This window comes from Erpetoichthys calabaricus, chromosome 5, assembly GCF_900747795.2.
Source record: "Erpetoichthys calabaricus chromosome 5, fErpCal1.3, whole genome shotgun sequence".
NCBI classification, from domain to species: Eukaryota; Metazoa; Chordata; class Cladistia; order Polypteriformes; family Polypteridae; genus Erpetoichthys; species Erpetoichthys calabaricus.
Window position 1 is genome coordinate 14,074,253 of NC_041398.2, and position 13,380 is coordinate 14,087,632.

The 13,380-nt window shown below is 43.8% G+C and overlaps 1 protein-coding gene across 1 annotated transcript; it reads right to left on the reverse strand.

The window, feature by feature from the left end:
* Positions 1–6,463: 6,463 nt before the first annotated feature.
* On the reverse strand, positions 6,464–12,966 carry LOC114641570 (zinc finger protein 664-like). Its single transcript, XM_028790608.2, has 3 exons — positions 12,866–12,966; positions 10,115–10,698; positions 6,464–8,127 (listed from the first exon to the last, which is right to left on the reverse strand). The coding sequence occupies exons 2-3, from the start codon at positions 10,434–10,436 to the stop codon at positions 7,175–7,177; spliced, it is 1,275 nt and encodes a 424-aa protein (XP_028646441.2). The 5' UTR covers positions 10,437–10,698; positions 12,866–12,966; the 3' UTR covers positions 6,464–7,174.
* Between the last annotated feature and the right edge of the window lie 414 nt (positions 12,967–13,380).

A 13,380-nucleotide genomic window follows, 5' to 3' on the forward strand; every position in this document is an offset into this window, starting at 1 on the left:
TTTTTTTTTAAATGTATTTTAATGAGAGTGTGCTACTCCTAGAGAAGATTTGAACCTTCAAGCTCTGTTAGGCCAGAAGGGACAGGGACAACAACCCAGGAATCCAGCTTGACTGACCAGTCATCCTGTGACGATGCGGGTTCGCTCCACGCTCCCATCGTCCTTCCTGGAGCCCTGAACCCGACACCGTCGGTAATGTCACCGATGAGCTCGGCAGTGAGGGGATGGTGCAAAAAATGCAAAGTGCTTTTATTCAAACAAAACCAACAAAACAAGTGCAGTGCAGGGTCTCTCAACACAGCTGTTATACTGTTCTCGTCCTTAGTGTTTGAACCAGAAACTAAACAGCAGCCAAACTCTACTTCACAAACGATTAATAGAGTCAGGAGATAGCACTTTGCTCCAATTTTAATTTGATTTAATGAAGTTAGAGTGAAACTGAAAAGAAGTAAAATACAAATAATTACTGATTTAAATAAACAATATAACTTTGCTCTATACTTATCAAATTAACTTAAACTAATACTTACAGGCTTTGCTTCGATGGGACTAACACTGACTAATCGTGAAACATGCTGTCTAACTACTGACTTCCTGTAATTCTATTTCCGCTTCCTTACAACTATGTACATGAATATTCATAAGGTGATATTAATATTCATTTGAACATCAAACAGCTATTCTGAGAGGCAGAACAGCTGTTCTTAGGTTTTTGGGGGCCCTGGGCAAAGGTACCTGTTGGGGCCTTGCTGTTTCTATCCGTATGAACGTATGATAATTATTTTATCCATATGAATGCATAATAATTATTTTATCCGAATAAATGTGTAACAATCAGTGAGGTGAAGCTTATCATTTTATGATTGTACTGTATATTATATATAGCAGATTTGAGAGGAACATGTCAAAGGAACTTACTGACTAAAGCTAACGTAGCATGTAAATCAAACATTTAATGTAAAAATACCTTGCGTACTTTCATTTTTGCACGGTCTTTGATTAATAATAAATAATAATAAGTTACATTAAGTGTGAATGATCGAGGGAGGCGATGACTTCGTGCTCAATTGATATTAACGCTAAGTCATTACAATCGATCTGATGTGCAGACGCCCTGGCAGGTGAGGAGCAGGATCTGCCCTCCCATTGGGGACCCACCGTCACCGTTGATGCTGCCTGTCGTCACTGTTTCCTCTCTGCTCACATGTAACCGTACTAATCATTCTCCCACTGAGAATTTATACTTCTGAAATATAAATATTGATAATATTCATCCATCCATCCATTTTCCAACCCGCTGAATCCGAACACAGGGTCACGGAGGTCTGCTGGAGCCAATCCCAGCCAACACAGGGCACAAGGCAGGAATCAATCCCGGGCAGGGTGCCAACCCACCACAGATATTGAAAATATTGATATTTATAAATATGAAATATTCTGTAAGTTGTATTTGGTTATGGCTAAAAAAAAAAAAAGGCTGGGTGAGGCCCTTTGGCAGTGGGGGCCCTAGGCGGTCGCCTACTTTGCCTACGCCTAAGAACGGCCCTGCTCTCAGAAATCTTCAATAAATAAATAATCCATAAAAACGAGTGATGGGTGGAGGTTAAAAACACAATAGAAAAAAAAAACGATCCTTTAAAACAATGAGGTTAAAACAATGGCATGAAGCAGTCTCTTTAAAAAATCCAAAGCCCGGTGCGACTTCTCTAACACTGGCAGCTCCCCTGCTTCTCCCTTCTGGGCCCCGCAACAGGGAGTCGCCCAACTGGCAAAATGCAGCACCCTCAATACAGGTCTGGTAGCCCTCCGATCCCTGGCTGCATCGTCTCCATCCGGACCGGGACTGGGGCTCTTTGTGGGCGCTCAGGCTGGGACTCAACCAGCCCAAAGCCTCCACGACTGCCGCTGCCTATTGACGGCCAGTCGTCTTCATCACTGGTCACTCCAGCTCCTTGATCTCTCACCTGGAGAGACCGCTTCCTTCAGCCCCACCAAGTGTTGGCCTTTCTTGGGGCTCTCCTTTCAGCTGCCATCGAGCCTGCTCTCTCTCTCTCTCTCGCACTGGCTATCCTCTCCATGTTTTCTGCCGCCTTCTTCCCTGCAACCTCCATCTTTCTTTTCTTTTTTTTTTCATTCTCCCCTACTAGCCACCTCGCGCTTCTATATATCACGGGGACGTGGATCAGCTGTGGCAATCAGCAGCTCCCAGGAACAATTATGGATGCGGACAACTCCACTCACCTGTGCACTTAAGTGTGAATAGCCCGCATCACGAATTCCCAGGGAACAGCTCGGCCACACAGACACACACACACACACATCCTCAATAAGCCGCGAGTGTGGCGATTATTTATTTTAAAAACTTGCCCTTTCGACATGAGCTGTGGACCTGCTACACCACACGGCCATCAACATATGAGAGCCACCAGGGCCAGAATTCAGCCAGGCTGGTTTAATTTCACTTGTCTGGCTAATCTTCATAATCGACTTTATTTATGCACTTCAGTTCATTTTTTTCATAGCGCCCTACACCAAGGGAGGCTAAGAGCACAGTGAGAAATTCTCAGGTTAAATACAAGTACAGATGTTACTAAATACACACACACATATATATATATATATATATATATATATATATATATATATATATATATATATATATATATATTTACACAGTGCATCCGGGAAGTATTCCCAGCGCGTCACTGTGTCCACATTTTGTTATGTTACAGCCTTATTCCAAAATGGATTCAATTCATTTTGTTCCTCAGAATTCTACACACAACACCCCATAATGACAACGTGAAAAAAGTTTACTTGAGATTTCTGCAAATTTATTAAAAATAAAAACATTGAGAAAGCACATGTACATAAGTATTCACAGCCTTTGCCATGAAGCTCAAATTGAGCTCAGGTCCATCCTGTTTCCTCTGATCATCCTTGAGATGTTTCTGCAGCTTCATTGCAGTCCACCTGTGGTAAATTCAGTTGACTGGACATGATTTGGAAAGGCACACACCTGTTTATAGAAGGTCCCACAGTTGACAGTTCATGTCAGAGCACAAACCAAGCATGAAGTCAAAGGAATTGTCTGTAGACCTCTGAGACAGGATTGTCTCGAGGCACAAATCTGGGGAAGGTTACAGAAAAATTTCTGCTGCTTTGAAGGTCCCAATGAGCACAGTGGCCTCCATCATCCATAAGTGGAAGAAGTTCGAAACCACCAGGACTCTTCTTAGAGCTGGCCAGCCATCTAAACTGAGCGATCGGGGGAAAAGGGCCTTAGTCAGGGAGGTGACCAAGAACCCGATGGCCACTCTGTCAGTGCTCCAGAGGTCCTCTGTGGAGAGAGGAGAACCTTCCAGAAGGACAACCATCTCTGCCACAATCCACCAATCAGGCCTGTATAGTAGAGTGGCCAGACAGAAGCCACTCCTTAGTAAAAGGCACATGGCAGCCCACCTGGAATTTGCCAAAAGGCACCTGAAGGACTCTCAGACCACGAGAAAGAAAATTCTCTGGTCTGATGAGACAAAGATTGAACTCTTTGGTGTGAATGCCAGGCGTCATGTTTGGAGGAAACCAGGCACCGCTCATCACCAGGCCAATGCCATCCCTACAGTGTAGCATGGTGGTGGCAACATCATGCTGTGGAGATGTTTTTCAGCGGCAGGGACTGGGAGACTAGTCAGGATAAAGGGAAAGATGACTGCAGCAATGTACAGAGACATCCTGGATGAAAACCTGCTCCAGAGTGCTCTTGACCTCAGACTGGGGCGACGGTTCATCTTTCAGCAGGACAATGACCCTAAGCACACAGCCAAGATATCAAAGGAGTGGCTTCAGGACAACTCTGTGAATGTCCTTGAGTGGCCCAGCCAGAGCCCAGACTTGAATCCGATTGAACATCTCTGAAGAGATCTTAAAATGGCTGTGCACCGACGCTTCCCATCCAACCTGATGGAGCTTGAGAGGTGCTGCAAAGAGGAATGGGCCAAACTGGCCAAGGATAGGTGTGCCAAGCTTGTGGCATCATATTCAACAGGACTTGAGGCTGGAATTGCTGCCAAAGGGGCATCGACAAAGTATGGAGCAAAGGCTGTGAATACTTAAGGACATGGGATTTCTCAGCTTTTTTATTTTTAATAAATTTGCAAAAACCTCAAGTAAACTTTTTTCACGTTGTCATTATGGGGTGTTGTGTGTAGAATTCAGGGGAAAAAAATGAATTTAATCCATTTTGGAATAAGGCTGTAACATAACAAAATGTGGAGAAAGTGATGCGCTGGGAATACTTCCCGGATGCACTGCATATATATATATATATATATATATATATATATAAATAGAAAGCATTTCTTGTAAGTTTACTCTTCACAGAATTTGTTCCCATGAGATTAGTACTATTAATAGGTGCAGGTTCTCTTTGTGTTAAATGTTGTGTTCCTCTTGGACCGCCAATCATTTTACTAATGAATGAGTATGAACTGTTTGGAAACTACCATTTATTTTCCGGTATTGAATTTAACAAAATGCTGGTAATGTATCCTTTTCAATATCAGTCGCTTATTGCTGGTGCTTTTTCAGTACTGCTATACCCAGAGCTGGCACCTAAAGCACAGGTCATAAACTGGGGAGACCCAGCTGCACGTTAGCTACCAAACAGTTGGTTGGCACACTAATTAGCTTGGCCTAGCACTGGCACTGCCCATACTATGCAACTCTACCTCCTAGTTAATGGAAGGTCAGCCAGTTTTTTAGATGCTGAGCTAACTGTCCTTAGCCATCTTCATCATACGTGTTCCTACTTCCAATTAGACACAAACCTTCCCCTCACTTACTGTTCTGCCATGGACAGAACAAGACAGAAGCTTAAGGTAATGTGGACCAGGAGATGGACAATGCACAATTAGCATTCAAAACACAAGCAGGGGTCGATACCACAGTCGAAATTACTAAAGAGGACAGCACTCGATACACCAAGCAAAAGTGGAGATAAGAAAGCCAAGTTGCAAATTTTAAGAAGCACCAATTCACTACCAAATACTTGAGACAGTCTGCGTGTTCATCCGGAATCTGGGACATGGTGACCTTTATGCTGTTGTAGGACCTCCAAAACCATGGAGCCAGTAACAGGTAACCGCAATGGGGTGTAACCCGATGTCCTGGCTAATTTGGCATCCTATTCATCCCATTTCTTTCACCCTCTAATAGCTAATGTATGGGTAGGCATACCAGTCCAAAAACAGAAGCTGTCACATCACCCAGGCGGGGGTTGGTGTTGACTGAAGTGTCTCCTCACTGTTTATTTGAAGCATTCCAAGTAGCTAGGGAGCGCTATATAAACGTAACTAACACATTATGGCTACAAACACCACAAAATAGCCCCACATTATGACATCATTTATTTTTAGGACCTGTAAACTGAACGATCATATATAAAACAATAAAAGAAATTGATTCCTCATGCCCATAAACTCTGAAATGGAAGAAAAAAATGAATTAAAACAAAGCAAAATGTCAGGAGAAAATGTGTTAAAGGCACCCAATTCCAACATCTATGAATAAGCTCTATTCGATACCTCATGTTAAAGGGGATACCACACCCTGCTGGTGGAAGCCCAGCTTACCACTAGGAGTGCTGGCTCTAGCAGGTGGGCGGCTTTTCATCTGACACCCACCTCATTTCACAGCTCCAGTCCCGAGGAGGTCTTCTGTCCCAGCTGTTGGAAGATGAAGGTGAAACATTTGCCATAACTACCCAGGAACCACAGGGAAAACGATTAAACTGGCACAGATTTTAAATCTTTTATATGTTCCTAGGCAGTAAGGTGTAGTGGTTAAGGCTTTGGATTTCAAACTCTGGGGGGTTCAAATCCCAACACTGACACTGTGTGACCCCCAAGGAACTTACTTGACGCTGCCTGAGCCAATTGTATTATAAATGTTGTAAGCCGGGCGGCACAGTGGCGCAGTGGATAGCGCTGCTGCCTCACAGTTAGGAGACCTGGGTTCGCTTCCCGGGTCCTCCCTGAGTGGAGTTTGCATGTTCTCCCCGTGTCTGCGTGGGTTTCCTCCGGGCGCTCCGGTTTCCTCCCACAGTCCAAAGACATGCAGGTTAGGTGGATTGGCGATTCTAAATTGGCCCTAGTGTGTGCTTGGTGTGTGGGTGTGTTTGTGTGTGTCATGCGGTGGGTTGGCACCCTGCCCGGGATTGTTCCTGCCTTGTGCCCTGTGTTGGCTGGGATTGGCTCCAGCAGACCCCCGTGACCCTGTGTTCGGATTCAGCGGGTTAGGAAATGGATGGATGGATGTTGTAAGCCACCTTGGATAAAGGCATCCACCAAATAAGTAAATGTAAATATGTTTGAATAAATGGATCCATCTTTATTATTATTATTATTATTTATAACTAAAAAAAAAAAATTAAATGTAAATATGTTTGAATAAATGGATCCATCTTTATTATTATTATTTATAACTAATAAAAAAACAATCTCTTGCTGCCACTCTCAGGGCATTATAGTAATTTAAAGTATTTTTTGAAAACCTGGCTTTTGAGTTTGGAGTCAGGCTGCCTGGGGAAAGGCCAATCCAATGGGCCCAAAGCCTAAAAGGAGAAGAGATAAGAGGATTATCCCCTTTTTTTGTGCTGCCCTTTTTGTAAATCCTCTTTTTTAGACTTCGTGTCAAAGGATTTCACAACAACCATATGACAGATGTTAACTATCGGGGAGAAGTAAGTTGTTTGCCAAAATTGATCTGAATCTTTTAGTTAACTGTTTTCTGATTCCTCTCCATAGTATAACTCTCCTAATGCATTCATATTCATTTCTGCTTTCTGGGGTTGCAGTTCCACGGCATCTCTGGGTATGGTTGTTTGTATTTGTAGCACAATTTCTATTGCTGACTTTGTGGCGCCTTTCAGTATAGAAATGTCCAACCTTCATTTACTTCATAATTTGCCATTAATTGTGTAGGTGCTTCAAATGCTTGCTAGAAGAACTCGCCCTCATCTGTTTTGCCATTTTCTCCTAGTGTGGATTCTTGCATGTTTTTTAAGATTGCTCATGCTTGAGAAGTGTTTGCCACATTCGGGGCAGCAGTGCGGCTTCTCGCCCATGTGAATTACCATGTGCGTTTTAAGGTCCCTTTTCCGGGAGAATCGCTTGCCTCATTCACAACAGCAATAGGGCTTCTCGCCCGTGTGAACCACTGTGTGTGTTTTAAGGTCCCTCTTTCGAGAAAACCGCTTTCCACAGTCAGTGCAGCAATATGGCTTCTCCCCAGTATGAATAACTGTGTGCACTTTAAGGGAGAAGGTGTGTAAAAATCGTTTGCCACACTCAGCACAGCAATGCGGCTTGTCGCCACCGGGAGTCCTTGTGTGGATTTTCAGGTCGCTCACCTGTGAGAATAGTTTGCCACACTGAGAACAGCAATGCGGCTTCTCACCAGTATGAATGCTCATGTGCACCTTAAGAGCACTGATGCGTGAGAAGCGCCGGCCACATTCAAAACAGCAGTGGGGCTTTTCTCCCGTGTGAATTCTCGTATGCCTCTTGAGGTTGCTGATACATGAGAAGTGTTTGCCACATTCAGAACAACAGTGAGGCTTCTCCCCCGTGTGAATTCTCCCGTGTAGCTTTAGAGAGCTGATTTTTGAAAATCTCTTGCCACAGTCCAAACAAGAATGGGGCTTCTCGCCAGTGTGAATTCTTGTATGCAGTTTGAGGTCACTCATCTGTAAGAACTGCTTACCACATTCAGAACAGCAATAGGGCTTCTCGCCAGTGTGAATTCTGAAATGCTTTTTAAGAATGCTTAGTCGCGAGAACTGCTTCCCACATTTACAACACCCGTGTTGTTTCTCTCTCCGATGAGTCTTCCTGTGGCTTTTCCAAGCCGATTTGTCATTGAAACGTTTGTGACACTCCTGGCAGACGTGCACAGTCATTTGATTCTCGACGGGGCCCGGCTGATTCACGTTCATTGTTTCTACAGGCACACAGCCATATAGCAAAGAGGCCCAGGCTCCATTTTGTGATGCAGATGTCAAATTCTCTATATTCTTATCTGGCTGTTTCTGTTGTGCCGATTGGCTGAGGCATTCATTCTCTTGAAAAGCTGAAAGAAAGAAAAATGCAGAGTTGTGTTAAATAAAGTTTCAGGGTTAGACAAGGAATAAGGAGTACAAGTGCTGTCATATGTCCAGGGTACAGTGACAATCTGGACGGTGCTATTCATATTGTCCATTTCACAGCAAGCATTGTTTGGGGTTGAAATTCTTACCGTTTTATGACTTTTTTATCATTGTTTTGTCTCTAATTTAGTTAGGGTTACTTTTGTTCGATTGCTTGAATCCTGATAATTCTTTGCATTTATATAGCGCTTTTCTCAGCAATTGCAAGCTAAGGGCCTCGCTCAAGGGTTCAACAGAGCAGAGACCCTTTAGGCATTTTAAGGGATTTGAACCAGCAACCTTAATAATAATAAATAATAATTCATTACATTTATATAGCGCTTTTCTCAGTACTCAAAGCGCTATCCACACAGGGAGGAACCCGGGAAAAGAACCCACAATCTTCCACAGTGTCCTTACTGCAAAACAGCAGCACTACCACTGCGCCACCTTCCAATTGTCACTGCAGATCCCTAAACTCAGAGCCACATGCTTGTGTGAGGTTCCTTGTGTTTTGCAGGTGGCTCTCCAAGAGTCACTGCCACCGGTCTGTCACTGCAAAGGACTGCCATCAGCCCTGTTGGGGGTTCCTTGCAGTTCATTTCTCTTGGTTTGGGACTTGGTGGGTCTGAATCATTTCTACTGTGCAATTACTGGATTTGTGACTTCATGGTCTAACTGTGACGTCATTTTTGGATCCTGTATTGGCACTGTGCCCGATTGGATTGCCTTGTTTTTCAGGCAACTCCTTTTTTTTTTTTTTGCTTTTTGTGCTCCACAGAGCTTGATTTTGCTGTTCAGAATATTCTTGTGAGAAATAATTCTGTGTTGGCCCATATTACTAGTAGGGGTTTGATGGTAAAAGTCCCCCTTTGGAGGTTTTTTTGTGACTTACAGTACATACTCGGGAGCTATCAAGACTCATACCATAGCCACTATGCCAATGTGCCACTCTTCCTGGAATATTTGTTAAAACATCTTTAAGACTGTTGTTGACGGAAGGCAACATAAAGAAAAGTCAACATCAACGGGTAGAAAGAGTTGACATAAAGGGCACAAGGTGGACAGGGGCAAGAATCAATATAAAGAGTAGAAGGTAGACATCCAAAGGAATCAACATATGGGCCACAAGGTGGGTGACGGCAAGAATCACCGTAAAGAGTAGAAGGTAGAGACTGGCAAGAAATCACATAAGAGGGAGACAGATAAATGTCAACAAGAGCCAACATAACGGCTGCAAGGCGGATGGCTGCAAGAGTTGACTTAAAGTGTAGATGACCAAACATCAGCATGACTGGAGATAAAGAGTGGATGGTGAACGTCAACAAGAATTGACAAAGCTTATCGAATTCAAGTGTTGGTGGCTAAACATCAAAGCGTCAACGTGGTTTGTTGGGTAACAGTCTTAAACTTTTTTGATGTGTAGCTTCTCTACCTTTAACACTTTTCTGTAGTCTAGCCCACAATTTGTTTAATTTTCTAAGATGTACTTCAGTATTTTTACGCTTTTCATGCCAGCTTCAAAGATTAAAACACGCCAGGCGGTTTGGTTGATGTCTGTTGCCAGAGTCAGTGTTATATTTAATTTTTCAATACTTTGTTGATGTTATGATTTCAGTCATCATCTCGTACTCGTTTCTTTAGCTTCTTATGTTTGCGTTCTGCATCTTCACTGACGGTTTGTAGTCCATTAACCCTCCAATTCTGCAAACCCCCAAATTAGCGCAAGGTAAGGGGAGACTCTGACCCTTCAAATCATTAATACTGTATAAAAAGGTATTTCAAGGGAATGTTCATACTTGTAGGTTGCATTGGTTCAGAATCCCCGCCTAAAGAAGCAGAGCCAGCCGTAATGTTTGTCTACATATCCACAGAGCTCGGCTCAAAGTGAAATTCCCAATTCTCTTGTTCCTATTCAAAAACATCACTTACACGACTTCTGCTGCCTTTCAGATGACTCTTGTTCTCCCAATTCTCTCCTGTACCAGATCTCCTCCTCCTCCTCAGTGGTTTTGTCCTCAACCTTCGCTAAGTCAGTCTGCATGTGTAGAGAACACCCCAGGGGTGAGCAGCGCCTGCCGTCACTGGACTCTGCTTGCAGAGTGAAGCGATTCCCAACAGACAACGGCTCCCCGCAAACGCTTTCAGGTTCCCAGGTCTGCACTTCCAGGACCTGCTCAGAATCCTCCAGTTTAATGACCATCACTTCCTCCTCTTTGCAGTCTTCTAGCTTTACGCCCCTGCCATCGGGCATAAGGCTGATGGACCCCAACGCACAGTCCTCTTGTTTGATGTCGAGGAGTGTTTTCTCTGTCACGTCTCTTCGGATGAGGCCATGTTCCGTATAACAAGTGCTTGAACTAACGACACGAGATTGGTGGACTGATCGATTGTCTAACTTCTTATGTTTTCACTCGGAGGTGTGATTTTCACAGTTGCCTCACAGCCTTTGTATGGAGGCCATTAAATAGCAGATTACACGGCCGTATTGACTGGAGAGACAGCCGTTTTGTTTCCTGTGGAAGGGAACAAACAAAAAAGTTATATAATTAGACACAACGTGTTGACCCTCGAGAAGCTCAGTACATTAAACTCCTTTATTAAAATAGCGTTTAACTGAAACCATCCACTTATATCCATGAACTGCCCCAAAATGGCTGTTTCACAAAGCTAAACACTTTGTGAAAGACAATAGATAGATAGATAGATAGATAGATAGATAGATAGATAGATAGATAGATAGATAGATAGATAGATAGATAGATAGTCAGTCAAAATCATACATGTGGGATCTATCTATGTGATGGTTTCAGAAAAGCTGCAAGAAATTCAAACTTGTGCAGTAAACAGGACATTGAGCTTTTTGGGGGCTTCTCTCCTACTGTTGGCCCACTAGACCCTCATTTGTTGGCCATTTTTGAACCATAGAGCGTGCAGGAAATGACCCACTTATGATAAAAAGTGTCTACAGCAAAAAAAAAAAAATGATCAGAAGAACTTGAGGTTGTGCAGACCACATAAACCACCCCAGGGTTTCACTCCCTAGTGGGATACCAGGGGGGTCAAAGTTGCCCCACACTGCTATGAACAATCAAATGGCTTATGACCTGAAGGACATTTCCTGCAGGTTTGATAAACCCAATTTCACACTCCACACCAGCTCCATCAACCCCCATGTATACAATTAATCCAACCAAACCTCCTACCAGTCAACTTGCACTAGATATCAGGGCATGTGCTGACTGTTCAAGAGCCAAAACACCAAGGAAGCAGCAGGTCCAGATGGCGTCCCACCCTCCCGCTTAGGAATCAGTGCTGATCAAGTGACCCCGGTCTTCACATGGATTTTCAACAAGTCTTTAGCGGTGTGCGAGATTCCCTTAGACATCAAACAAGCCAAAATCTTTAAATAATAAAAATAAAATTAAATCCCCACACACTATTGGTCTGTTGCTTGATTTGCTACCTGTGGTCATGGAAATTGTTGAGAGGCTGAGGTAAACTCACTTGAAGGACGTCACATTTCACCTGTGGTGAAACCCTAGGGTTTAGGTAAGTGTGATTTACCGTCAACAGACCGGGTTGGGTACCATCTAACAACACTTTCTCTCATTCTCTCTTCTCCTTCTGCAGGAAGGAAGATTTCTGACGATACTTCTGGGGTCGGACCACCTGGACCTGCCTCTTCCTTCCAGACTTCGTCATAAAAGGGGTTTATTATGGTAAATCCATCAGCAAAGTAGAACTTGACCATCAACAACTTCCACCGTTGCCCACCATGCGTCATACAGCTGGAGCTTGACCCGTTTGGGTGAACACTCTTGGGACACTTCCAACTTGGAATCTCAGGATATCATTAATTCTAACGCACACTACATTTGAACTGAATGTCCATCCCAGGACGGGCCGAGCGTAGACACGAGTGGATTGCCGCTCCCCACCAGAACTCGGCTGACGGTCCCTGTCCCTGTCCCCTTGGTCACGCCCCCTTCAGGTAGCAGCATCATAGACCCCTTAGGCAAAATAGAGAACCGGAACCCCTGTTTTGATGGCATAACAGAAACATATGTAGGCATCAGAAACCCCCTGCCACTGCTCATCCGTTAACGACGGCCGTGCCCCCCCCACCCCCATCGTCACTAGTCGGTGCATATGGATATAGCATTCTGTATAATCTAAAGATGCCATTTTGTAATTTTGCGGTATTTCTGCAATCTGTTTCAGATGTCAGTCACAGCCGATGTCTCATAAGTTTGCGCTGCGTTTTTGAGCGTTCATGACGGAGTTTGACACGAACAAAGGCAGGCGTGCGTGCGTGCGTGCGTCACATGAAATATTGTTTTCAGTGCCTGTTTTGTGTTGTATTGTTTTAAAGCGTTTTTCCAAAAGTATTGTTTTTTTTTTTTTTTTTTTTGTTCGTTGTTCAGAGAATGCTCTGCAACGTGAAGCCTGTTTAGCAATCACGTAATACAAGTCAATTAGGAGCATCGTCTTAGGTATAATAAGAATAAATCTCGGATACGGAGACTGGCGGTTAAAGGGAGGCAAATCTCGTCAATAACGGCGGCCCTACCGCTCCCAGCATTCCCGCCCCCGCGCTTTCCTTGTCTTCCCGTCTCTGTTCGGAAGATTCCCGGCGGCACCCCGCTTCCATCCCATCCGGGCGATTCTGCCGTTACTCACCGACGCTCCTGCTCTTTCCATCTCTCTTTCTTCTATACTTGTGCTCGCCGTTACTCTAAAAATGCAAACACGCGCCACTTGTACGGAATCAGAATTAAAAGAAAGTCAAACAGTACGCGTCATCAAAGCGCGACTCGAAGGACAGCGGAGTCCAGATTTGACTGACACTTTACAGACCAATCACAGCGCACTCTTACAAAGTCAGGACTGTTATTGGTTAGCCCGGGGGTTCTCAAGCTCGTGGCTGCAGATTCATAATCGGTGACAACTGGTAACGCTGATCTCATTTAATTAGCTGCTATTTGTTTTTCTCTTTTCTTATTCTACATTCCGGAAAGCACAGCAGCGTGATCATCACATTTATATGACATTTAGATCTATTTATATTTTTGCTACTGAATTAAATCCTTAACTCTCTTTTCATGATATTTTGCCCTTTTTCTGTGCAGTTTTCTCCTTTCATTTAATGACAATTAAAATCGAGCAGAGCAGACACCCAGGCAAACACCACTGAA